Source organism: Geotrypetes seraphini, chromosome 2, assembly GCF_902459505.1.
Source record: "Geotrypetes seraphini chromosome 2, aGeoSer1.1, whole genome shotgun sequence".
Lineage (NCBI taxonomy): Eukaryota > Metazoa > Chordata > Amphibia > Gymnophiona > Dermophiidae > Geotrypetes > Geotrypetes seraphini.
Genome location: NC_047085.1, coordinates 491,105,723 through 491,132,049, shown reverse-complemented (window position 1 = coordinate 491,132,049; position 26,327 = coordinate 491,105,723). Strand labels below are relative to the sequence as shown.

At 42.9% G+C, this 26,327-nt stretch overlaps 1 protein-coding gene across 9 annotated transcripts in view; it reads left to right on the top strand.

Annotated features, from left to right (window-relative positions):
* Positions 1-26,327, top strand: part of LOC117354404 (tubulin delta chain-like) — a 112,764-nt gene that overhangs the window by 22,507 nt on the left and 63,930 nt on the right. For all 9 annotated transcript variants that reach the window (XR_004538201.1, XR_004538202.1, XM_033931881.1 and 6 more), the window contains exons 3-5: positions 13,060-13,155; positions 20,831-20,892; positions 25,167-25,304. Coding sequence is in view for 7 of the 9 variants with exons in the window: in XM_033931881.1 (XP_033787772.1) it covers positions 13,060-13,155; positions 20,831-20,892; positions 25,167-25,304 (296 nt within the window). In the remaining 2 variants the exon portion in view is untranslated. The remainder of the gene's footprint in view (positions 1-13,059; positions 13,156-20,830; positions 20,893-25,166; positions 25,305-26,327) is intronic.

Sequence of the window (26,327 nt, the reverse complement as noted above, 5' to 3'; positions counted from 1 at the left end):
TGTTTTTCTCCACTGTATGTTTACTGTTTTTCCCAATAATACCTTCTGTATGTTAGTTTTGGTTTTTACTGATTGGTATTTTCAAACCTCTCCATCCATCTATATTTAGTTGCTATGGGACTCATAATCAAAACTTAAATACATCTAAAAACCCGCCCAAGTCGGCACTTGGACAACCTAAAAGACAGGTCGTCCAAGTGTAGATAATCAGATCTATTTTTGAACATATAAAGGGGTATATTTGGAGGAGTGATTGGAGTGGGATGTGGGCCGATCTAGATTTAGTCATCCTGCAGGGATAATCAAATATTTTACTAGACTTCCTGGATGGAACTTATACGTTGTGAATTAGATGATGTAAAAACAGGTTTAAGTGCCCAAAAAGTATCCAAAGTGACAAGGTAACCATTGCAGAGACAAAGTAAAGACCCCCCACACACCCTCCCCCAGTGTTCCCTCATACCCCCACAAAGATCGGAATAAAAATGTACATATCTGTCTCCAGAACATCAGCACCTAGAATAGGAAAGCCTAGTAGAACTGCACACAGTTCTCTTAAATAGCCTGGGGGGTGGTCTAGTGCAGTGTTTTCTCAAGTTCTTCAAGCCAAGTACCCCCTAAGCCTAACAAATACCAATCGAGTACCCCTGTCCAAGCTCCACCCCCATAATAATAGTACTAATTGTAATGCAATTTCTTCCATCCATTTTTTTCATATACTGTACACACAATATAATCATATTAATACATAATGGTAACCACAAAATAAAAAAAAAACACACAAAGCTCTCTGTACACAGAGAAAATGTTAATTATCATTTATATTCAGTTTTTGTTTTTTTTTCAAAGAGGGCAAGGCAGATGACTTTAAAATATGCAATGTCACCTCAGTAACTCCGTTCCTCAGTTAAGTCACTCTTAGCGTTACCCTTCTCCACTGCCAATTCCAGACTTCGTTCGTTTTAGCTAGCTGCCCCCTATGCCTGGAATAAATTTCCTGAGTTTGTCCGTCAAGTCCCTTCCCTTGTTTAAAAGTAGACTGAAATCCCACCTTTTTTATATATCTTTCAAGTTTATTAGGATTTTATATTTATATATACTGCCTATCAAGGTTATCTAAGCAGTTTTACAATCAGGTACTCACGCATTTTCCCTATCTGTCCCGGTGGGCTCACAATCTATTTAACGTACCTGGGGCTCTGGAAGATTAAGTGACTTGCCCAGGGTCACATGGAGCAGTGCGGGGTTTGAACCCACAACCCCAGGGTGCTAAGGCTGTAGCTTCAACCACCGCGCCACACAATCCTTAACCCTACTCCTGTGCCCTCCAACCCAGCCCACTGATTAAACATTCCCTTAACTGTATCCATGACATCCTGTTTGTCTGTCTTGCCTGTTTAGATTGTAAGCTCTTTCGAGCAGGAACTGTTTTCTTATTCTTTGTGACTCTGTGCAGTGCTGGGTGCGTCTGGTAGCGCTATAGAAATAATTAATAGTAGTAGTAACAACTATAGAAAAATAGACAAATGTGCAAAATATAGACAGCAGATATAAATTCTCAAAACTGACACATTTTGATCACTAAATTTGAAAATAAAATCATTTTTCCTACCTTTGTTGTTTGGTGATTTCATGAGTCTCTGGTTACACTTCCTTCAGACTGTGCATCCAATATTTATTTATTTATTTCTACCTCCTACATGCTTCCTCTCCAACAGATCTCATTCCATTCCCCAACCAACATCTTTCTCTGTCCCTCCACGAATCCAACTTTTCTTCCTTTCTCCTCCACCCCTATTGGCAACAAGTCTCCCTCTCTCTCACTGTTCATCTGTCTTGAGAGATCCAGGCATCTCTCCACCCCTTCTACTGCTACATCCAACATTTCTCCCTCTCTCATCCCCCAGATCATGTGCAGCATTTTTCACCACTGCCCACCATCCCCATGCCCATTTCTTCTTCTGTCACCCTCTCCACCATGCCACATCTCTCCCTCCATCACTATGTCCAACATTCCTCCCCCTTACATTCCCTTCAATCTGTCCCTCTGGTCCCTCTCCACCACCATATCAAACATTTCTCCCTCTCATCCTTTTATTCCCCATGCATCTCTACCTCACTCCTCTCTCTCTTCATGCCCAATTTTCCTTTCTTCCTTTCCCTATGTGCACCATCTTTCACTCACATTCATGCCCAACAATTCTCCTTTTCTATTCCCTCCCCCCTATGTCCCAAGTTAGTGCCCCATCCCTCTTTCCATTCTGTGTCCCATGTTCATGCCCCCTTTCTTTGTGTCGAGTTCGTGCCCCCGCCCCGCATTCCAACCTTTGTCCCAAAATTAAGTTGGACCACCCACATGCCCCTTTCCTCCCTCCCCCGAAGCCGACCTGCAGTGAAGCCTGTCTGTCCCCTGCTGAAGCCGCCGCTGATTCCTCCCTGCCTATCCGCCCACTGTACCCCCCCTCCTCCGAAGCCAATCCTGCTCCATCCCCCCACCCCCTGCCTCAACTCTGGGCAGAGATGGACCAGGTGCATGCAGCGACTGTACGCGGCCAGCCCACATGCCTTCTCCCCGACATCAATTCTGATGTTGGAGAGAAAGATCTGGGCCAGCCAGGCAGCTATTGACGTCGGAATTGACGTCGGGTGGAAGGCTTGTGTGCCAGCCACATGCAGTCGTTTCATACGCCTGGCCCATCCCTGCCCAGAGTTGCGGAAGGGGGGGAGAGATGGAGTGTGTTGGGTGGCAGGGTCGGCTTCAGGGGTGGGGGTGGTATAGTGGGCGTAGAAGCAAGGAGGAATCGGTGGCGGTTGCTTCAGTTGGGGGGCAGACAGGGAGAGATCCCAGGCGGTGGCCTGCCTGTGTACCCTCAACAGGCGGCCTGTGTACACCCTAGAGTATGCGTACCGCGTGTTCAGAAACACTGACCTACAGTATAGTGTAGCAGGACTTGTTACAATTTCTTTGACTTATTCCCTATTGGGTCAGAAGTGCTGAGTCAAGAGAATGCTAGTTCCAAATTATTTACAGAGCTTATGTCTCTCAATAGAGACTTTATTCAATGAAATATAGGTTTCCCTTCATATTCATGGGAGTTAGGGGCACAGCCCTTTCGCAAATACCAAAAATTCATGAATAACCCTTTCATATTTGCGAGATTTAGGGGTATAGCCCTTGCAGATATCATAAATTTACAAATAATTAACATTGCCTTCATAGTCATGAGCTTAGATTGATTTACAATACAGTAGATTGCCTCCTTTACTTTAAAATCCTTAAAGCATATTATAATGATCTGTGGTTTATTGTTCCTAGGTGCTACCAGGGCTCTGTGTACCCAATCTATAGCAATGGGCTCTGTATTCTCTGAGTCCACAGATCTCGCCAAAATCATACTTGCAATTTGCTGTACTACTTAGAAACATAGAAAGATGACGGCAGAAAAGGGCTACAGCCCATCAAGTCTGCCCACTCTACTGTCCCACCCCATTAAGTCAGAGTGCTGCTCGACCCACGTAGAGATCCCACATGGATGTCCCATTTATTCTTAAAGTCGAGCACGCTAGTGGCCTTGATCACCTGCACCGGTAGTTTGTTCCAGTGATCCACCACCCTTTCTGTAAAGAAATACTTCCTGGTGTCACCACCAAATCTCCCTCCTCTGAGCTTGAGCGGGTGCCCCCTTGTGACTGAAGGTCCCTTAGGAAAGGGACCTGTGACGTACTTAAATGTCTCAATCATGTCACCCCTCTCCCTGCGCTCCTCTAGAGAATAGAGCTGCAACTTGCCCAGTCTTTCCTCGTATGAGAGACCCTTGAGTCCGGAGACCATCCTAGTGGCCATTCGCTGGACTGACTCAGCTCGAAGTACATCTTTACGGTAATGTGGCCTCCAGAATTGCACACAGTACTTGTTCGAAGTCCATAAACTCTGCCGCTTCAGGTACCCCCTGGATCCTCAGATTGGCATGTTGGCTCCAGTTTTCCAGGTCTTCTAGTTTATCCAAAATCCCCAAGTGCTGAAATTGCATATCTTTGCAGCGCAATTCAACTTGGCTCATAGCCTCTTGCTGTTCATCAACTTGGCTCTCCATGTCACTGACCCTGGTGCCTAACAATGTAATTTCGCCCTGAAATTCTGCTGTCAGTGTAGTAGACTCGCCTCTCATTTCTTTCATCTCATGGCAAATTTCTATAAACATAACACACACCTCCGACAGTGGATCTGTTGTTGCCAGCTGGGAACTCTCCAATTATCATCACCACCGCCGCAGTAATCATCAGCGCAGGGACACCCCTTTCTGTTGTGCAAGCCCCTGTGATCCAAATTCGAAATCGTGGAGTGTTTTTCGCGTTTGATGAGACATCGCAGTGAAATTCCAGGAAAGCTCCCTTTCTTCCAGTCAATTTTCCAACTTAGGCTTGCCAAAAACCATCGGGTGACTGGTCAGCAGCAATATTTACTCGGAGGGCATGCGGAGGGCAAGTTGATTTTCAAATGTCCATCTTGGACGGTGATGTCACTTCCCCCTACAGTACTGTAATTCTTAATTATGATAAATATAATATTGTAACACGAACCGATCACTTATTCAGGCAGTGTCGTCATCCTCATTATCCTGTACATGTTCCGCATGCAGTGCAGGACAAGGAGACGAAGAGGATAAAATAGCACCAGTTTCCTGCTCAGGCAGTGGAGATGGATCATCAGTGTCTTCATCCTCATCATCCTGTATATGTTCAGTATTTGGTGCAGAAGGAGGAGGAGGAGATGAAGGGGGTGCCTTCTCATGGGTGGCTGATGTGGAAGAGGTGGATGGGGAGGCAGGGATTCTCAGTATCTTTTAGAAATACATTGTAATTTCAGTCATATATATGATTTCTGCTTCTGCTAACTCCTTCACCTTCAAGGCATGTACCATGGTTGGGTCGATGTCATAAAAATAGTCCATGAGTTCCACACTGAGAGTGTTGGGGTTGTCTACATGCCCTCCAACACATTGAACCTACGCAGACCTTTTGCAATATTTTTTTTTTTTTTTTTAAACATAGTAAATGACAGCAGATAAAGACCTGCCGTCCATCCAGTATAACCCATTACAAATATATGATTAAATTAATTTGTCTCCTCTTTGATATTTTAGGGTCATAGACTATAAAAGTCCACATGGTATTGTCTTAGGTTACAAATGCTGAAGTTGCCATCCAAGCTCACACCAGCCTATCCAACCATCCTGTTTCCAGGATATCTACCATAAAGTCTGGCCAGTAACATCCTCATGTTCCAAGTATATTGTCCAATGTAAACTTATCTACTGGTACTTCTTTGTCTTTTCCATCCTCTTCTTCATCTGGTATTGCCTCTCCTTCAGGAATAGTCAGGTCAATTAGGTCATCTTCTGTTAATTCATCAGCTCTGGTGTGTATTAAGTTTTGAATATCCGCCAGATCCATATCTCGAAAGCCTTTCCCACCGACCTTCTTTGCCAAGTCCACAATGTTTTTCATAATTTCTTTGACTGGCTCTGTGATAAAGACGGTGAACTCCTTTTTTACACATTTAGACCAAAGATTCTTCCATCACAAATTCACTGTCTCTGGCTTGACAGCTTTCATTGCTCTTTCAATAATATTGATGTCATTAGCAATAGTGAAGTCTTTCCACATTTTCATGATGATCTCCACATTGGGATCTTCTTCCATTGCATGGATAATCCTCTCCATTGAATACCATGTGTAGTGTAGCTGGATACCATCAAGAATAACACGGGAATGAACATCAAGCAATTGAAAGAAGCCGTGGAAAACAGGGAAGCATGGCAAGGACTGGCAAGGAATATCCAAGGGTTGGACACATAACATAGTAACATAATAAATGATTGCAGATAAAGACCCGAATGGGCCATCCAGTCTACCCAACCATACATGCTCCATAAATTAATCATTTAATTTAAATGGTCCTTTTTCTTAGATATTTCTGAGCCAGAAACCCGTAGCCCTTCCTGGTAGTGTGCTTAGATTCTATCTACTGGAGTTTCCGTCAAAGATCACTCCAGCCCATCTTAAACATCCCAGTTATTGAAGCCCTCCCCAGCCGTCCTCGACTAAATGTCCATATACGGGATGCAGACCGTGCAAGTCTGCCTGATACCGGCCTTAGTTCCTTCATTATAAGAATGACACGGGAATGAACAAGCAATTGAAAGAAGCCGTGGAAAACGGGGAAACATGGCAAGAACTGGCAAGGAATATCCAAGGGTTGGGCACATAACATAGTAACATAATAAATGATTGCAGATAAAGACCCGAATGGGCCATCCAGTCTACCCAACCATACATGCTCCATAAATTAATCATTTAATTTAAATGGTCCTTTTTCTTAGATATTTCTGGGCCAGAAAACCAGGGCCCTGCCTGGTAGTGTGCTTAGGTTCTATCTACTGGAGTTTCCATCAAAGCTCACTCCAGCCCATCTTAACCATCCCAGCCATCGAAGCCCTCCCCAGCCAGTCCTCAACTGAATATCAATATACGGGATACATACCAGCCTTAGTTCCTTCAATATATACCCATTATTTTCTTATTAGAGATCTTCTCTGTTCATCCCACACTTGTTTGAACTCTGTCACCGTTTTCCTCTCTACCACCTCCCTTGGGAGCACATTCCATGCATCAACCCTCTCCATAAAGAAGAATTTCCTAACATTACTCTTGAGTCTGCCACCCCTCAACCTCAAATTATGCCCTCTGATTTTACCATTTTCCTTTCTCTGGAAAATATTTTGTTCTACATTAATACCTTTCAAGTATTTGAACATCTGAATCATATCTCCCCTGTCCCTCCATTTCTCTAGGGCAGGGCTGCCCAATTCCGTTTCCCTCGAGATCTACTGGCAGGCCAGGTTTTCAGGATAACCACAATGAACATGCATGAGAGAGATTTGCATACCAAGAAGGCAGTGCAGGCAAATCTCTCTCATGCATATTCATTGTGAATATCCTGAAAACCTGGCCTGCCAGTAGATCTCGAGGGAAACGGAATTGGGCAGCCTTGCTCTAGGGTATACATATTCAGGGCTTCCAGCCTCTCCTCATATGTCTTCTGGCGCCGACATACTACCATTTTCATCACCTTTCTCTGGACCGCTTCAAGACTTCTTATGTCCTTTGCCAGATATGGTCTCCAAAACTGAACACAATACTCCAAGCAGGGCCTCACCATCGACCTGTACAGGGGCATCAACACCTTCTTTCTTCTACTGGTTATGCATCTCTCTATCCAGCCTATCATCCTTCTGGCAACAGCCACCACCTTGTCACACTGTTTCTTTGCCTTTAGATCTTCAGACACTATCACCCCAAGGTCCCTCTACCCATCCATGACATGACTGAATAGATAGTAGTAATAGTAGTGTGCCTTGAATGTCCTTATTATCCCCTGGTTGAGAGGCTGGATGAGAGATGTGTTGGGGGGGCATGCAGACAACCTCAACAACCCTCAGTGTGGAACTCATGTGGTTCTGGGTGTCCAGGGGCATTGTCCAAAACCAGCAGAACTGTGAATTCCTTTCCCTTTCTGGCAAGGTAGTTTCATATTTCAGGTACTAAACACTGATGAAACCACTCAATGAACAGTGTTCTCATCCAAGCCTCCTTGTTGTGCATCCAGGCAGCTGGAACTTATCTTTTCCCTTCAAGACTCGGGGGATAGCAGCTTATAAATCAATGTAAGCTTTATCATATGGCTTACTGCATTTGTACAAAGCTGCATTAATCTATCTCTTGCAGCCTTGAAACCTGGTGCTCGCTTATCCTCTTTGCTAATGAAAGTACTCTGTGGCATTCTCTTCCACAATAGAGCAATTTATCGGCATTGGATGTCTGCTCAGGTTCATTTCCCTTCTCTTCAATAATTTCTCTAAAGGAGGCAGGGAACACTCAAGCTGCCTCTTGGTTGGCCGTTGCTGCTTCTCCTGTCACGTTTACATTATGTAGGTCATACCTGTGCCACCCTTTACTGGCTTGAAAGTCTAAAGATTGCAACAATTCCTCTTCCCTTTTATTTAAGTTATCATACAGAAACTTTGCCTTTCCTCTTATCAACACAGAGTCTGCAGGAATTCTCTTCTTACAGCAATTCTGCACCCCATAAATGTTGCAGTTTCCATACGAGAGAGATTGCTATCTTGCACAACATGTAATGTCTTTGCACCCACTGGTGTACCTGCAGCAATGGCTTCATGGATTGGCTTTTCCTTCTTTTTTTTTTTTATGTACCTAACAGTAGATTCATTAATACCATAATGCCAAGCAACTGCGAGGCTGACTTCATTCTACAAAGCATGCCCAATAATTCAACCTTTTCTGGTAAGGTCTTCACTTTTTTCCCTTTTGAGAGCGTTTTTGGTAGCACTAGGAGCCTTGTGCTTTGTAGTCATACTGCGAGTATGGAGGAAGACCTGACCTGTTCCTGAAGGAGAGGCAATACCCCAGATATGGTGAAGTTACATTTTGTAGAAAAGTTAGAGTTTACTCTTTCTCTCCAAACAAATCAGCCTTGTATTTAAAAAAAAAAAAAAAAACCAACCAGAATTGGATATTGTGGAAATTTAGGCACTAGGAAGGAGCCTAGTATTGGACAATACCCCCATACAGTATATCTGGTGTAGCTGCAGCAAAACTCACAGTCACACACTTCTCTGATGCTGGCCTTTGCCCAACCACGCTGCAGCAAAACTCATAGTCACACAAATATCCGGCGTTGGAATTTTCTCTCGGCACCCCAGGATGATGTCACTCGGGGGGCGGAATCAACTCTGTCCTGGGCGAGATGAAATCGCGTAAGTGAGGCTGCTTTGTTTGGAACAGCATTATAAAACGCAACAGGAACTCCTGAATAACCGCAGTCACGAGTGTCGAACCCGTAAATATGGAGGGAGACATGTACATTGATACGCTAATATGCTCAAATAGTACTGGCCAACCCGATACTTTTTTCATGCATGTTGGGGTTATCCTTGCATATGTTCTTTGTGGAGAATATTAGATATGGGAGTGCATACTTAAATAGACTACACTTCTCCCTCCGTATTCGCTGTGATAGGGGATTAACAGAACTGCAAATAACTTTTTCATATGTTATTCGCTGTTTTCTATTAAAAACCATCATGAGTATGGTGAAACTGCGAATAACATGGTGGAAGACCTGGCCTGTTCCTGAAGGAGAGGCAAAACATAGTGAAGAAAATGCCAGGAATCGGCGATTTTCTCTGTAAACGCTTAGAATCAGCAATTTCTCTATGCAAGCTGATGTAATTGGGGGGGGGGGGGGGGAGCCAGCAAACTAAAAACCGTGAATAATTGAAACTGTGAATGCTGAAACCACGAATATGGAGGGAGAAGTGTATTGCATTTCTTCCTGGAGGTATTTTATTAAGTCAGATATCAGTATTAGGGATCAAAGGTAAAGGCTTTAGGATTTGGTCTATGAAGGTTTACATATTGAGGAAAATGTATTTTATAATATTGGACCCAAGGGACTATTCGTTCTCACTGGCATTGGCATAATAAATTACATGACTTGCTCTTCATAGAACTTAGAGAAACAAGTATCGCATATAAACATCAACGTGTGTTTTTATTATACATGGGAACCTTATATTCAACTTCTTGCACTATTCTAAACTGTTTGGGCAATTTACTACATCATATGGGGAGAACCTTCTATGGTTGCTTAATTCCTTTCTTGTTTATGCTTTGTAACTTTTATGTATTTCATACTGTTAGGGGGTGGTGGAGAGGGCAGGGTTAGGGATAGGGGAGAATACTTTGATTTGTGGGGAAAGAGAAGGATGCTTTGACTTGGGGGGGGGGAAGAGAAGATACATTTAGGCATAGGGAGCCATCAGAGCCCAAGCTCTCTCTTTCTGTACAATTGAGAATATGTAGAGTTAGCCTGTAAACCTTCTGGTGCCAACTTTAATTTTACAACGTATACCACAGCAATCACCTTCTTAATCTACAATAGACACCTTAAGATGCCCAAACTCACAATCGCCGGCAGGAGGGTGCCCAACCCCTCCTGCCGGAAAGCCGGACCCCCTCTGGACCCCCCATGCTAACGACCTCCCCCTGGTTGGCTGGACGAGTCTTGTCGAAATGAGACGGGCCCGCCCCTTCCCGGCCCATCCCCACTAACCCTAAGGTGCGATTGGCCCAGGTTCGTAGGCACCTGGGCCAATCAGGCCTTAGGATTAGTGGGGATGGGCGGACCTGCTATGCATCTTAAGGTGCCTCTTTTCTTTGTTTCCTGAAAGAAAGTTGAGAAGTGGATCTATTTTCTGTAAATAATGTGTAATTCTAAAATTTCTCAGCATCATTTACCACAAATCCAACTAATGAAAGTCAAGGCTTGAAGTATGGAGCTGCATCATTCACCCAAACTGGACCCTAGCAGAGCAGTCCTCTGGATATAGGAAGGTGCAACAGCTTCTCCATCAAAATCATAGAAACATTGTAAATGACAGCAGATAAAGGACCTGCGTGGTCCATCCAGTCTGCTCAACAGTCTCACACTCATCATCTAGTAATTATTTATTTTACTTGCTAAGTTCCTCTATAAGATGTCCTCACCTCCCCCGTAATAAGATGATATGAATGTGGTATAAAATATGTATGAAGACTGCCAATCAAGTGGAGCAAGCTTCATCCAAGGCAAGGCAAATCATAGGTTGCACATGCAGGAGTTTCGTCAGCCGTAAGCCTGAAGTCATTATGCCATTGTATAGATCCATGGTGAGGCCCCACCTGGAATACTGTGTGCAATTCTGGAGGCCGCATTACCGTAAGGATGTCCAGCAAATGGCCACCCGGATGGTCTCGGGACTCAAGGATCTCCCGTACGAGGAACGGCTGGATAAGTTGCAGCTGTACTCACTCGAGGAACGCAGAGAGAGGGGTGACATGATCGAGACATTCAAGTATCTCACGGGCCGCATCGAGGTGGAAGAAGATATCTTCTTTTTCAAGGGTCCTGCGGCAACAAGGGGGTATCCGTGGAAAATCAGGGGCGGGAAACTGCACGGGGACACCAGGAAATTCTTTTTCACTGAAAGGGTGGTTGATCACTGGAATAGTCTTCCACTTCAGGTTATTGAGGCCAGCAGTGTGCCTGATTTTAAGGCCAAATGGGATAGACACGTGGGATCTATTCACAGAGAAAGGTAGGGGAGGGTCATTGGGGTGGGCAGACTAGATGGGCTGTGGCCCTTATCTGCCGTCTGTTTCTATGTTTATATTTGCTCCAAATCTGTCTTGCCATATACAGGACACAGACCAGAGAAGCCTCATTAAATCAGCACCTGCAGCCTCTGAGGCTAGTCTAGAAAATTGAGGATAACTGAACATGGATGATTAGCTGCTCTCTGCAGCACACTAGCAACCAAAGTGGGAACACACACATATGAATTTCTGTAAGCCATGGCTAAGACAGGGTGCCTAGATCCTGGGCTTCCACCCCTTGCTGATGGCTAAAGAAACATATGCCTTAAATGTTCCGTTCACTGCTGATCCAATTCACTGCAGCAAAGGCCTTGCTGAGAGCTCCAATTCTTTGGGATCCAGTGCACAATGGTTCAAGAAATCCACCTATTGTCTACCTCTGGTATGAAAGCTGGCCATTGGTACAGGCAAGAGCCACAAATGTGGTCCAGGTGTCAAAAAATGTTTTCCCATCCTTGGCCTAGGAGCATCTACTCTCCCTATTGGAGAATTCTGATCTTGGGATTGTATCCAGTTTTTCTCTGCTCTGCAGCTTTTTAAGTTTGTTGGGCTTAAAATGTAATTTTTATCGCCTCGGGCCCGTAGTTTTTTCCTCAATCAACTAGTTGACCAGCGTTAGTAGTAACAGCCTATAGTGGGATCTACACATACTGAAGGTGAATTTAGTTAGTGTCGTAGCACTCAGTTTCTTTAGTTTGAGTGTGGACTATTTGTGAGGGAAGGGGAGTTGGGGATGGGGATTGTAGTTCCAGATTCTAACACACTGGACTCGCCAGGGGGGTTCAGAGTCTTACCCCTGGACTAGGACGAGGGATATCTGCTTCCTCGCAAGGCCTTGACGTCTTCCTCTGGTATGTTTGAGGTCTTGGGAGTAGCTATTGGGATGGGAAGGGGAGGAGTGGTAGGGGGCTGGGGATGATTGGGATCCTTGGTGTTGTTTGCTGGGAACTGATTGTTTGTTATAAATTTTTTTTGATACCTTGTTTGAGCTTCTCACTTTGCTGGGGTGGGGCTGGATAAGGACGAGTTACTGTATAGTTCAAAATCTTGGTTATAGATATACAATAACAATATCTATATAAAGGAAAAAAAAAAGAGAGATTACATATAGTTAAACAGGAAAATAAAATAAAGTATATTCCCTAGGGATTAAACAATCTCTCTAAAAGTAAGTCCACAATTTGGGAGAAGCAATACACATACCATCATTGGATCTGATAGTTCATGAAAGTAATATAAAAATTAACCATAATATAATGCAGTGTACATCTTCTAAATTATTAAGGACTAAGTCCGCGTGGAGGTACTGGGAGGGGTTACTCCTTTTCCCTCAAGGAAAAACCATAACTGGGAAGGATCAAAAAAAGTATAAGAATGTTGATCCAAAAGGATCAAACATTTACAAGTGTATGTAAGTTGAAATTTAGCACCCAAAGACAGTACGGATTGTCTCAATTGCAGGAACTCTTTCCTTCTAGTCTGGGTTATCTTTGAAACATCTGGAAACATATAAATCTTTGAATCAATAAAGGTCACCTCTTTAAGCTAAAAAAAAGCCTAAGAAGTGCCTCTTTATCTTGTTGGAAAACAAAAGTCACCAGAAGTGTAGAATATGAGATGGCTTCATCCATTTATGGCTACCAATGTTTCTGTATCTGCTCATCTGTACAGCTGTGTTTCTATGTTGGCCTATTTGTATCATTGTCACTAATAAACAGATTTCAATACTAACATGTAATTCTTAAGGCTTGTTAAGTAACGGAGGTGGTATTCTTTCAGGTATCCATTTTTTACCCATGATGAAAAGCTGAGTGCCCTTTGTGTGGACAGCGAACTCAAAGTGGTTAGGAACCTACAGAAGCAAATAAAGAGAGGGTACGTGACTTTGAATTTTATTTTCTGGCAGTTGATGGATGAGGACAAGATTAATGGTTTGAACAGATGTAATTTTGTAGCTGTTTCTTCTCTAGTAATTCCGTATGTTGGAAACATCATGTTGAAAACTGACAAGGATAGACAGAAATGTAGTTATCTTTGCAACGTATTGCATCTGTAGAAATTTTGAGAGTGGCCCCTAGTTTTCTGCCACAAATCCTGTGGAATTCTGTGGCAGTTCTACAAGTCTGAAGTACAAAATTGTGCTTCTAATGGCCGTGTATGTCAAAAAAATGTGTGGTTGACAAATTAAATTTGTGAAATTACTTAAAACTATGTGGTAGCTTTCTAGATTATGATATCTTTCGAGGAACCATCCAAAAGGCTATTATGCTACTTGAGTGTTCTGAGCCATGCAGGTGCCTTCAGATTACAACATACAAAGACTCCATTTTTTTTTCCTGGAACACTTATGTCCCCTACATTATGCAATGATACCTGAAACAATGATGTTGAAGAAAGGATATTTAAAACACAATGCCTAGATACAAACTCCCAAGATGAGCAGTGCAATCAGAATTCTTATGATAAATATATGTAAACCCCCTCATTCTATAATCTTGTACACCCAAATTACAACTGGCGTGCAAAATTGCACATTCAGATTATAGAAGACCTAAGATATGCACATAACGTAATTGACAAATTAGCTGCTAATTTGAACTAACGACCAGTTATTGGTTATAATTGATTTTAACTAGCACTGATTTCATTTAATGCACATAATTGCACTTAGTCTATATTCTGTAACCTTGGCATGGAAATTCTGTAGCATGCATCTGCAAGGGAGGGTGTGGGCATAGAAGGGGCATGGGTGGGTCAGGAGCATGCCCATAACTTAACGTACTCACAGGGGCTATAGAATACCCACAGTTATGTGCACAGCTGTAATAGACATTTACCCCAGCCATTGATATGGTGTAAGTGGCTGCACCTAAATGTTAACACGTAACTGCAGTTTTACTCTAGTATCTACTATAATAAAACCCTAAACGCACATGCGCACTCATCCCTGATCTGTATGTCTGTGGCCGGCAAGAAGACACCAGGACTCCTTCTCCCGAGCCCCAGCCATGCTGACCGGCTTCGGCCCCGCGGGCCTCTCATGGAGCCCACCTTCCCACCTAGCATGGATGGTGGCGGTGGCAGCAATGCTGGGAGTGTGCCAGTACCAGGGCGACTTGAGGCGGCTGTCGGATTGAGGTGCACGCGGCAGCTGTTGGCACGTGCAGTCCGCGGTGGCTTGAGGCTGCTGTCGGCGCGTGCAGGCAGTTGAGCTGTGGCAAAAGGCATCATGTGGGTGCGGACAGGAGGTAGACGCAAAAGGAACAGAAGTCGGATGCTGGTCAGGGGGAGCAGGTAAGGGTGCTGCTGAACAAGGAGAGCATGAAAGAGGTGCTGCTGGACAGGGAGGACGAAAGAGGAAGGGAGGCCTACTTCTGGACAAGAGGAGCAAGGAAGATGTGCTGCTGGACAGGGGGGTAAAAGAAAGGGAGAAGGCCTACTGCTGAACAGAGAGAGCAGGGAAGAGGTGCTGCTGGACAGGGAGAGGTAAAACGAAGGGAGAAGGGCTGCTGCTGGACAGGGGGAGCAGTGAAGGGGTGATGGTGTTCACCGGGGAGGTAAAAGGAAGGGAGAAGGGCTACTGATGGACAGGGGGAGCAGGCAAGGGGTGGTGGTGGACAGCTGAGGAAAGAGAGAGACAGAAAGAAAGAAAGACAGACAGACATATATTCTAGCACCCGTTAATGTAACGGGCTATAAGACTAGTTCTATAATAAACAATTATGCACATTATTGCCAATATGGAATTTGCACTTAGTGCACAGCATCGGTGGCTGTATCAGTGCAAGCAGGGTTTGATTTTGGACCTTTGAACACACAACCAGACATAATGCAGAAAAGTTTTTTTTTATTGACACAAGACAAAATTCCCTGAATCCTGTTACCTTACAGCAGGGCTGCCCAAGTGCGGTCCTCAAGATCTACTGGCTGGCCAGGTTTTCAGGATATCCACAATGAATAGGCATGAGAGAGATTTGCCTGCACTGCCTTCTTGGTATGCAAATCTCTCTCTATCTCATGCATATTCATTGTGGATATCCTGAAAACCTGGCCTGCCAGTAGATCTCGAGGACCGGACTTGGGCAGCCCTGCCTTACAGGATCAGGCACAAAGGAAAACAGTCTCTTGCTTTGACAAACAAAAGTCCTGAGCTGACCTAGAGCTGGTTCCACCATGCCCCACACACAGACTGCAAAAGATGTTCTTCAAATCGATAATTTATCAATCTCCTTCTTTTATTAACAGAGTTTTAATACCCTGTGCCCCCACCCGATCACTCAGATCTAACGATCAACATTTGATGGTTGTTCCCTCCCTTAAATCCATTAATACACGGAGACAATTTATTTTTTCAGTCGTTGCTCCACAATTATGGCATTCCCTCCCAATACAAATAAGAGAAGAACGTCTTATTAATAGGTTTAAAAGCAAGTTTAAAAAATGCTTTCTTTTTAAAGATGCTTTTGACTGCTAGTTTTTTAAAGCTAAGATACACCTTTTAATTCCAGCCTTGATCTTAAGTTTCCATCTTTTTACCCCTCACTATTGTGATTCATTGGCAGCCATTGGAATCCAGAGTCTTATTTAAGTTCTCATGTATCTGCTACAAAGCAGTATTTGGCATGCTACCAGGCTGTCTTACCCCTCATTTTACCCTGAGTTACATTAATAAGAGCTCTCGAAGAGTACACTTGTTTGCATATCCCTCAATAAAATCCTGTCATTACAAAAGGTTCCTCCACAGAACCTTTTCTTTTCAGGCGGCCACACTGAATACATGGCTTGCCAAAATTGCATTAGAAGCTTTCTCTTATCTTGATTTTAGAAAACAGATAAAAACTCAATTATTCAATAGACTGGCAACCTAATGTATCTTATTACTTACTTATAATTTTTATCTAATTTTAAATTGTTTGTATTTTCCCACTGTAAGCTTTTAACTTTGCCGAAATTTTAGATGATTTCAATTCTAAATATCTATTTGTACTGTATGTATTATGATTGATTGATGTGAACCGCCTAGAACTCCCGGTTATGGCGGTAAATAAAAATAAACTATTATTATTATTATTAATATCCCTTATCCATCTCATTTACTATCATTCTTTATATTTCCTCCCTGTTTCCCTTTTGGTCCTGTTTATGTTAAGTGTTCTGTCTATTTTTTTATACTGAACCCTTGTATTTGTATTTGTATTATTATATTTTTAGACTTGTTCATCGCTTTGTATTACAATTAAGCGATTCATCAAATTTTAAATAAAGCTTGTAAATTTGCAAGCTCTTGTCTTAACCAGACCTTACAACAAGGCTCACATGCAGTGGCATGGTGCAGGTGAGAATTGCTCTCTTCTCCGACCCCTACCCATCCGCTCCTTCCCTGTCCCCTTCTGCCGCGTGCCCCTTCCCTTCCCCCCGTACCTCTCTAACATTCCCATTGCAAGCAGCAATCCCAACCTGCTGTTTGCGTCAGCTCTTCCTCTTCCTAGGTGTGTGTCCAGGAAGTGACATCAGAGGAAGAGTCAATGCTAACTCGTACAAGAGGTTGGGGTTGCTGCTCATTCTGCAAACATTAAATAGGTACGGGGGAAGAGACGCACGCACGCATGTGGGGAAGTAGCGGGGTGGGAGCAGAGAAGAGAATGGGTGCCGGCACCTAGGGTGGACTGCTCCCCCACCCCCTTGTAGTTAGTACAAGAAATTGGCTTACCTCAGCCAAGTAGAATGTAAGGAGTAAGCTGGGGCCACGTCCTCCTACTCTGCTGGGTCACTTCTCTGTGAAGTCTGTTGCTGTGGAACCTCTCTCTGAATCACTTCACCCTAGGACATATGAGCTCCTTTACTGCCTGAGTTTCCACCTCCATGACTCAACAGGATTATCTCAGCTTCCCTAAGGTGGCCTACTCTTGCACCCTCTGCTGTACTGTGGAAGTAAGGAAGAAGTAGGGAATTACAGGCCGGTAAGTGACTTCTGTGGTAAGCAAATTAATGGAAACACTTTTAAAACAGAGAATGGTCAAGTTTCTGGAATCCTATGGATTACAGGACCGGAGGTAAGATGGATTCCCTAGAGGTAGGTCTTGTCAGACAAATCTGATCAATTTCTTTGACTTAGGTGACCGGAGAATTGGTTAGAGGATGTGCGCTAGATATTTAGATTTTAGCAAAGCCTTTGACAGTGTTCCACACAGACGTCTAATAAATAAACTGAGTGCCCTTGGGATGGGTCCCAAAGTGACGGGCTGGGTCAAGAACTGGTTGAGTGGAAGGTGACGGAAGGTAGTGATCAATGGAGATTGCTCTGAGGAAAGGGATGTTACAAGTGGTGTGCCTCAAGGTTCTGTTCTTGGGCCTGTTCTTTTTAATATTTTTATAAACGATATTGCTGAAGGGTTGTCGGGTGAGATTTGCCTCTTTGCAGATGATACCAAAATTTGCAATAGAGTAGACACGCCGGATGGTGTGAATAACATGAAGAAAGACCTGGCGAAGCTTGACAAATGGTCTGAAATTTGGCAGCTAAAATATAATGCTAAGAAATGCAAGGTCATGCATTTGGGCTGCAAAAACCCGAGGGAATGGAACAGTTTAGGGGTGAAGAACTTATGTGCAGGACAGAAGAGCGGGACTTGGGTGTCATTGTATGTAATGATCTTAAGGTAGCCAAATAGGTTGAAAAGGTGATGGCGAAAGCTAGAAGGATGCTAGGTTGCATAGGGAGAGGTATAGCATGTAGGATAAAGGATGCTCCTGTATAAGACTTTGGTGAGACCTCATTTAGAATATTGTGTACAATTCTGGAGGCTGCACCTTCAAAAAGATATAAAAAGGATGGAGTCAGTCCAGAGGAAGGCTACTAAAATGGTATGTGGTCTTCATCATAAGGCGTACGGGGACAGACTTAAAGATCTCAATCTGTATACTTTGGAGGAAAGGTGGGAGAGGGGAGATATGATAGAGACGTTTAAATACCTATGTAATGTAAATGCACGAGTCGAGTCTCTTTCATTTGAAAGGAAACTCTGCAATGAGAGGGCATAGGATGAAGTTAAGAGGTGAGAGGCTCCGGAGTAATCTGAGGAAATACTTTTTTACAGAAAGGGTGGTAGGTGGAGTGGTGGAGACAGAGACTGTGTCTGAATTCAGGAGGACTTGGGATAGGCATGTGGGATCTCTCGGAGAGAGAAAGAGATAATGGTTACTGCGGATGGGCAGACTAGATGGGCCCTTTGGCCTTTATCTGCCATCATGTTTCTGTGTAATTGCAGCACCAGTGAGCTAGCGCTCCATACTGTATAATGGTGCAATTGTAGTATCAGTGAGGGAATACCCCCACAGAGGATAATTTTATAACGGGGTGCCAAGGCAAAGATAGTTGCACAGGTTTGTGTTCCTTCATACAATACTTGCTTGAAAACTCTTCAAAGCAGATCTCAGTTTGTGTGTGTGCATATCAGAAGGAGTTGACACATGTACAGTACATGCATTAAAAATAAACACACAAGTACTGATTCCACCTACTCTTCTTCAGTCCCTAGGACTTTCTGTGCGTCTATTGCATAAAAGTAAGTGCTTTGTTTTCTGAGTGCCTACTTCTACATATGTATCTTGAGTGAGCAAAATGCTATTCTTTGCATTCAGATCATTTATTAAGGCACCCCCATTTTGAATGGCGCTTCAGTTTGAATCCACTTTTCCTTTCAACTGCTTCCATCCAGGAGCATAAGTACACCCAGTGTCCTCAAAACAAAATTACTGTACTTCCTAGAAGGCAAAATAATTTTTGCATCTTATTGTTATGCTGGGTCTACCTGCTCAATATGTTTATTAAACTGAAGATTCTAAGAACATTGAGTGTGTTTCTGATTTCAGCATGATCATGTTTTGGCCTTTTGCCAAAGAACCAATTGAAAGTCTGTACTAAACGCTTAGGGTGATCCTTTATTGACCTTTTGACAGAGACCTTTCTTCCTATAGATTTGATTTGGTTTATTGCTTCCAACCTGCTATTCCCACTCTTGTAGGCCCCGTTTTTGGTTGGAGTTTTTTTTTTGTCTACTGTCCTGTCAGTTTGTAAGCAGGGATTGGTTCACACACTGACAGGAAAGTAGATATTTTTAAGAAACCAGCCCTGACAGACTCCTGCCTTGCAAAAAATGTCTTGTTGGCCCAGTAGCCATAGACCCTATCCCAATCAAGGGAGGCTCTCCCATCATACAGCCTCCAGTGGTAGACTGGACCATCTGACCCTCTACCCTTCCACTAAATTCTGAAGGTGTTAGGCAGGAACAATGGCCTACTAGTTCCTACAGCCGGTGCTGCCATGTTGCAAAATGGTCAGTTTGCCAATTAAGGTCAGGTACACCATGTAGGAAAATGAGTAATTGGGCATTGTTCTTGCCTCCAAATTTTAAAGGTGGATGGATTTGGATCATCAAGATCTTGTATGGGAGGTCAGGAATAGGAAGGGCAAGATGGTCCATTTGAGGCATGTTTATTTAAATTGTTTATTTTATTTTCATTAAATGAGAGGTATGGTCACTAGTTGAGCTATCGGGGATCTTGGGTGATATGTTATTTGCTGTTTTCTATTAAAAAACATCGTGAATATGATGAAACCGCGAATAACATGGTGGGAGACCTGGCCTGTTCCTGAAGGAGAGGCAAAACACGGTGAAGAAAATGCTGGGAATTGGCAATTTTTCTCTGTAAACGCTTGGCATCGGCAATTTCTCTATGCAAGCTGATGTAATTTGGGGGGGGGGGGGGGCGGAGCCAGCAAGCTAAAAACCACGTAGTGTAAAGTGCTTCAAGTTACCTCACATCACAATTTTGTTGATGTGCTTTAGCTTTATTCTAACCCTGAGCTGGTATTAAAGATTCAGTGCTAGGAAAAAAGTGAAAAAAAAACGGCATTAGATTTTCATGAGTGCTTTTTTTTTTTTTAACAACAGGAGCAATTTCTTATTCAGCATGCTGCATGTCCACTGTGCTTCTGCCGCCCCTTTAGCACAGCGGTTTTACCGCTGATTTTCCCACACTAAAACTTCTTAATGCATCAAGAATAAGATTAGTGCAAATAAATCTGGCGTAAACTACTGCGTCAGGGCCTTAGATTGTATGTCCTCTGGGGACAGTGAAATACAGAGTTGAATGCAACTCACCCTGAGCTGCTTCTGGGAAAAGTGTATACTAAATCCTTAAATCCTTCCTAAGTATGCACTTAACACAGAGAAGTAAATGAACCTATAAGATTGTAAACCCTCTGGGAATGGGAAAATACCTGCTGTGCCTCAGTGTAACTTGCTTTGGGCTACTACCGAAAAGGTGCGCGTTAGATCCAAATAAATAAATTGTTGATAATTTCTTGACATATTGCCTTTCACACAGAGGCACAACAAATAATAATCTCTGTAACTCTCCTGTTTCAAAAGTAGAGGGAAGTTTGTTGAGTGGAAGAATAAATGGCCTTGAAAAAACAGTACAGAAAGAAGGAAGGAGATCATTGTAAGAGTAGTTAATAAACTGGAGCTTTGTTTCTTTGTTACAGTGTTTTCAGAGACTCTAATCTTATTCTGGGACAGAGGGGAAGAGGCAACAATTGGGCTTATGGTAAGAGACAGTGTGCATTTATGGAAAGCCTGTATAAATTAAAAACAATAGAAACATAGAATATGACAGCAGAAAAGGGCCGACGGCCCAACAAGTCTGCCCAATCATGATCCCGTCCACCCTCGAGAAACTATCCTCTATCATACCTCTGTAGCGACCCCACATGTTTGTCCCATCGTCTCTTGAAGTCGAGCGTGCTACTAGCCTCGACTACCTGACGTGGAAGACCGTTCCATCTATCAATCACCCTCTCGGTAAAGAAGTATTTCCTGGCGTCCTCATGAAATCTTCCTCCCCTAAGTTTTAGCGGATGCCCTCTTGTCACCGTGGGGCCCGTAAGAGTGAAGATTTCCTCCTCCTCCTCGATGCGGCCCGTTATGTACTTGAAAGTTTCTATCATGTCCCCCCTTTCTCTGCGCTCCTCGAGCGAGTATAAGCGCAGACTGCTCAGACGATCTTCATAGGAAAGATCTTTAAGTCCTGAGACCATCCTAGTGGCCATTCTCTGAACTGACTCAATTCTCTTCACATCCTTTTGGTAATGTGGCCTCCAAAACTGGACGCAGTACTCCAGGTGCGGTCTCACCATGGATCTGTATAATGGCATTATAACTTCGGGTTTTCAGCTGATAAAGCTTCTTCTGATGCAGCCAAGCATATGATCCTGTTGTGAATCAATCTAGCTGCTGTGTTCTGTAAAAACTAGAACACAAGACAACAGCGGTGGAGACAAAAAGTTAGGATGGCAGTGGTCATGTGTAATGACTTTATTGCAATAATAAATGGATGACACTATAATATAGCAAATAGAGACGCAACAAGATTCGTGTTTTGGCCCCTAAGGCCTGCATCTGGAGTCTATAAAACATAAAAGCAATAAATCAATAAACTTAAAAACCTAATAAAATTAAAAAAACTAATCTGGACAACATGAAATATATGTAAAATGGTTTACAAAAGACTTTGATTGGTTCAGGTACCTAAGGCCACTCCCACTCCTTTTATTAAGCTCTGGACCAATCAGGGCCTTAGGCCCCTCCCTGGTGCATCCCAGGATGCATCAGGAAAGGGAAGGCCCGCCATTTGGAAGAGGTGGACCTGCCAGCAAAAGGGAGTGGGCATCCCTCTTAACAGCTTTCTTCAACAAGAAATGAGGGGAGTTTGGAGGGAGCGTGCTGAAGCTGGGGGGTTCTGACCAGAGCCCACCAGGGCCTTCTCTTTGGGACTTGGTGGGTGTGGGTGTCGGGAGGGGGGCCTTAGAATCGGGAGGGGGGAGGATCCAGGTTGTCAGTGATGTGGGGATGGTCCGGGCGGTTGAGCAGGAGGAAGTGGGCATCCCTCTTGCATCTCTCTTTTTTTTTTTCAGTGGTTGTCATCAGGGTAAGGGAGTGGAGGAGTGGTGGAGGCATGGCTTTTTTTTTTAAAGGGGACATATATTGTGCGTAACACATGGACAACATTTGTGCCCATTTAAAAAAAAAGTCTTCCTGCCGTGAACATCTGAGTGGCAGGAGGCTGCTTCGGGGCTTCCCCTGCCAGCTCTGTGCATGTATGAAAGTTGCTTTTCCAGTGACTGGTGGGGTGGGATTATGACCGACCTCTGCAAAACTAATTTGTATGCAAAGTTGGTTGCGCATCGATCGATGTATTAAAATTGGACAATGAATCGACCCACAGCAACCCACTCAGCTACAGCGACCATTTTAGTGCATTTGGGCCAGAGTAAGGTATGTTTTAAAGGTAAAATACCAAAGTTAGAATATCCAGATAGAGAAGTTATGCTAATGGATGAGATGTATACAACATTTCAGCACATAAAAATGTTTCATAAATCATGTCACAATATTTTGATAACATGTGATCTAAAGGAGAGGAGAACAAATTATAAAAAAAAAATCAAATGTGTAAATATACAGTATAAATTAAAAAAAAAAAAATACAAAACTATACTGCCTTAAGGAAGTAGTTGAAATTTCTACTACTGCTACAACTCTTTACTAGTTAATGCAAAAACATTCAGATTCTTTTGTCATCTCACTAGTATTTATTTATTTGTTCATTTTTATAGTCCGTCCTCCCCAGGAGTCCAGAACAGGTTACAATATAATAAATTTAGGTACTTAGAACTTCCCTATCTGTCCCAAAGGCTCACAATCTAGCTAAACAAAATTTCTCCAAAATCAGGCACTTTGGGGTCCTTTTATTAAGATGCGCTAACCCATTTAGCACGCGCTAAATCAGTTAGCAGAGCTTAATAAAAGGACCCCTTTGTGAAGTAACATAAACACTTTAAAAAATTAGGAAGCTATAGCAAACCTATAGTAAAACATCACTCTCTCCAAGAACTCAAACAACAATCATCCTACCTATAAAAGGCAAAACTGCGGACGGTGGAATAAGGAGAGGGGGGGGGGATGTGAACTGCTCCGGGCACCATCTTGATGAAGGCACTGGAACCTCTCCTGCTCTCTGCCCACCCACCTATCCCTTCAAGTGATTGCTGGCAGCGAGCAACATCTCTTACTGCTGCTCGCGCTGGCCTCTCCCTCTGACAGGAAGTGATGTCAGAGGGAGAACCAGCTCCCCTTCATCCACATGCTTGTTCATGCCTTTTACTTTTGATATGTAACGATCCAACTGACTCCCTTATAGACTTTCTAATATGCCTAAAAAAATGTATGTTTTTGCCACCACAGCAAACTTCTTTTCAGTTTTCTGTTAGCCTTCCTTATCAATGTTTTGCAGCTTCCTGCTTTTTCATCCCATTCTTTTTCCATTTATGAAAGATGCTGTTTAAACTCTAATAGCCTCTTTTATCTCCCCTTTCCAACCTTGCTGGAAGTTTATTTATTTATTTTTTTTGGCCTTCCACCTTTTTTATATTTTGGCGATTTTATTGAATAATCACAGTACAAACAATATTATAGAACGCTCAATAAAATACAAAGCATAAAAGAAAAGTGTACATCAAGTGCCTTCACAAAGAACATCAATTATAACATGTAACAATCCAAAATTTTTTGTTAATATAATCCCCTACCTTTTCCCTAACCACCTACCCAACCTAAGTGTCAAATAGTTCTACTTTTAAAAATATAAGTATAGCTTTGAAATTACTCCTTTAGCATTGCCAAATTTTGTTTATAGATTATGGCCCTATGTGACCGATATTCAGATTATGAGAGGCAGCCCAGCTACCTCCCTTGATCAGTGGCGAACCCAGATATTCAGTGCCAGGGCTGTATCAGGCCAGTTCAGCTGCCGAAGACTTAGCCAACCAAGCTGATATTTATCAGTTGGCTAGCTAAGGCATAACAGCCAAAGATGCACCTGCTTTTCAGGTGGGTCTATCTAGTTGCTAGGCTTAGTGCTGACCGGCTATGTCACATGTCATAGCCAATGACCAGGAGCTGTTCTTGGCCGCTAAATACTGCTGAATATCAGATGGTATATCTCCTGTCCAGTCTGCCATCCACATCAAATACTAAGTTCTGTAGTCCTTTCCTCTCCTTCAGATATTTTCTGTGCTTTGTCCCATGCTTTCTTGAAATTAAATACAGTCCTCGTTTTCACCCCCAACATTGGAAGGCTGTTTCCACACATCCATCAAAAAGAAATATTTCCATAGATTACTCCTGAATCTGGCCCCTTATCACTTTCATCCTATGCTCCTTCATTCAGATCTTCCTTTCAACTGAAAGAGATTTGCCTCCTGTATATTTATATCACAGAGGTACTTCAATTGTCTCTGTGTTTATCTTCCTTCTCGCCTCCACTCTTCTTCCAAAATACAGTATACATACTGAGATTTTTAAATCTGTCCCTATATTCTGTATGACCATTAACCATTTTAGTAGCGGCCCTCTGGTTTTTCTTCAGCCTGTTTATCGTTGTGTAGATGCAGTCTCTGGAACATACATAGTACTCCAAATGAGATCTCATCAGAGATTTATACAAAAGCAGACATCACATCCTTTCTTGCTGGCCATTCGTCTGGCTTTTGCCATCACCTTTTGTGTCTGCTTGGCAATCTTAAGATCATTAAACATGATCAGCCTCCGATTTCCGCTCTTTTTCATACACAATACTGTACCACTTTCTTGGGGTTTTGTAGACCAAATGCATGACTCTCTATATTTTAGCCTTAACATTTTTAATGGCCGGTTTCTCCCTTTCCTCTTCCACTCCCTCTATTATACATAGCCCTTACTTTCAATAGCAATAGCCAAATGTATCTTGACCTTGCAAGACATAATTCTTGGGTTTGTTGGCAGGATACCATGGTGCCCGCTCAGATGATGAAGTAAGTCTGCTGGAGAAGACAATGGAAAGTTTCCGCAAGGAAGTGGAGCGAAAGGATTGCTACTGTGGCACAGTGCTTCTGCACAGTCTATGTGGGGGCACTGGATCTGGTAAGAAAAAACAAACACAAAATGTTTTATAGTTGTAGTTCTGTAAAGTGGTTTTAAACTGAAGTGCTGTATGGATTTAACACAAGCCTTTGAAAATGGGCCTGTATCATCAACCTACAGCATGTAGCATTGCAATACCTAACCCTAAAAATAAAAGGTTTTTATTTCTCATAGCAAGAGTCTCTGAAGGAAGCATTAGGAATTTGCAATATGTTGAGTGTACAAGTGTATTAAAATGAATAGACTTTAATATGCTAAACAGAGCTCTTCACTAATGCTTGCTTTGGGGTAAAAAGGAAGTATTGCATAAAGTTTTATAGATACAAAATGGAAAAAAAAACAGCGGTAGATCTGACCACAAGTATGTGACATTACTGACCACCCTCATTTCATATGCTCCATCCTACCTATCCTTTAGGAAATCTCTCAAATCATACCTCTTTGATAAATTTCTCTAACCCCTTCCCTCTCAGCCAAACTACCAAACTCTAACCATCTCCCCTCCTTTTCCTGTCCCTCCTTGTAATTGAAAACTAGTTACCAATACACTTGACAATTACTCTTTGTATCTTCGCTGTATATGTACAGTCTCTTCCTCTGTAAACCGCTTTGAACTGTTTGTGGTATAGCGGTATACAAAAATAAAGTTATTATTATTATTATAAACCAAAAAACAGCGCAGTAATATTTTTAAGAGATTTTTTAAGGGCTCCTTTTATCAAGCCGCGCTAGCGGTTTAACGCACGTAATACTGCGCGTTAAACCGCTAGCCGCTAACGCCTCCCTTGAGCAGGCGGTAATTTTTTGGCCAGCGCGAGGGTTAGAACGTGATGAAAAGTCGCACGCGCTAACCCCGCTAGCGCGGCTTGATAAAAGGAGCCCTAAGTCTTCAGATCTTGCCAACCACCAGCCAAACTATTCTTAGGCCTTGTGTTTTTTTGGCTTATATTTCTTCATCAGACTTAAATAATATTTTACTTATATAAGTTCTTATAAAATTTAAAGAGGCCATTCGTCAAAAGA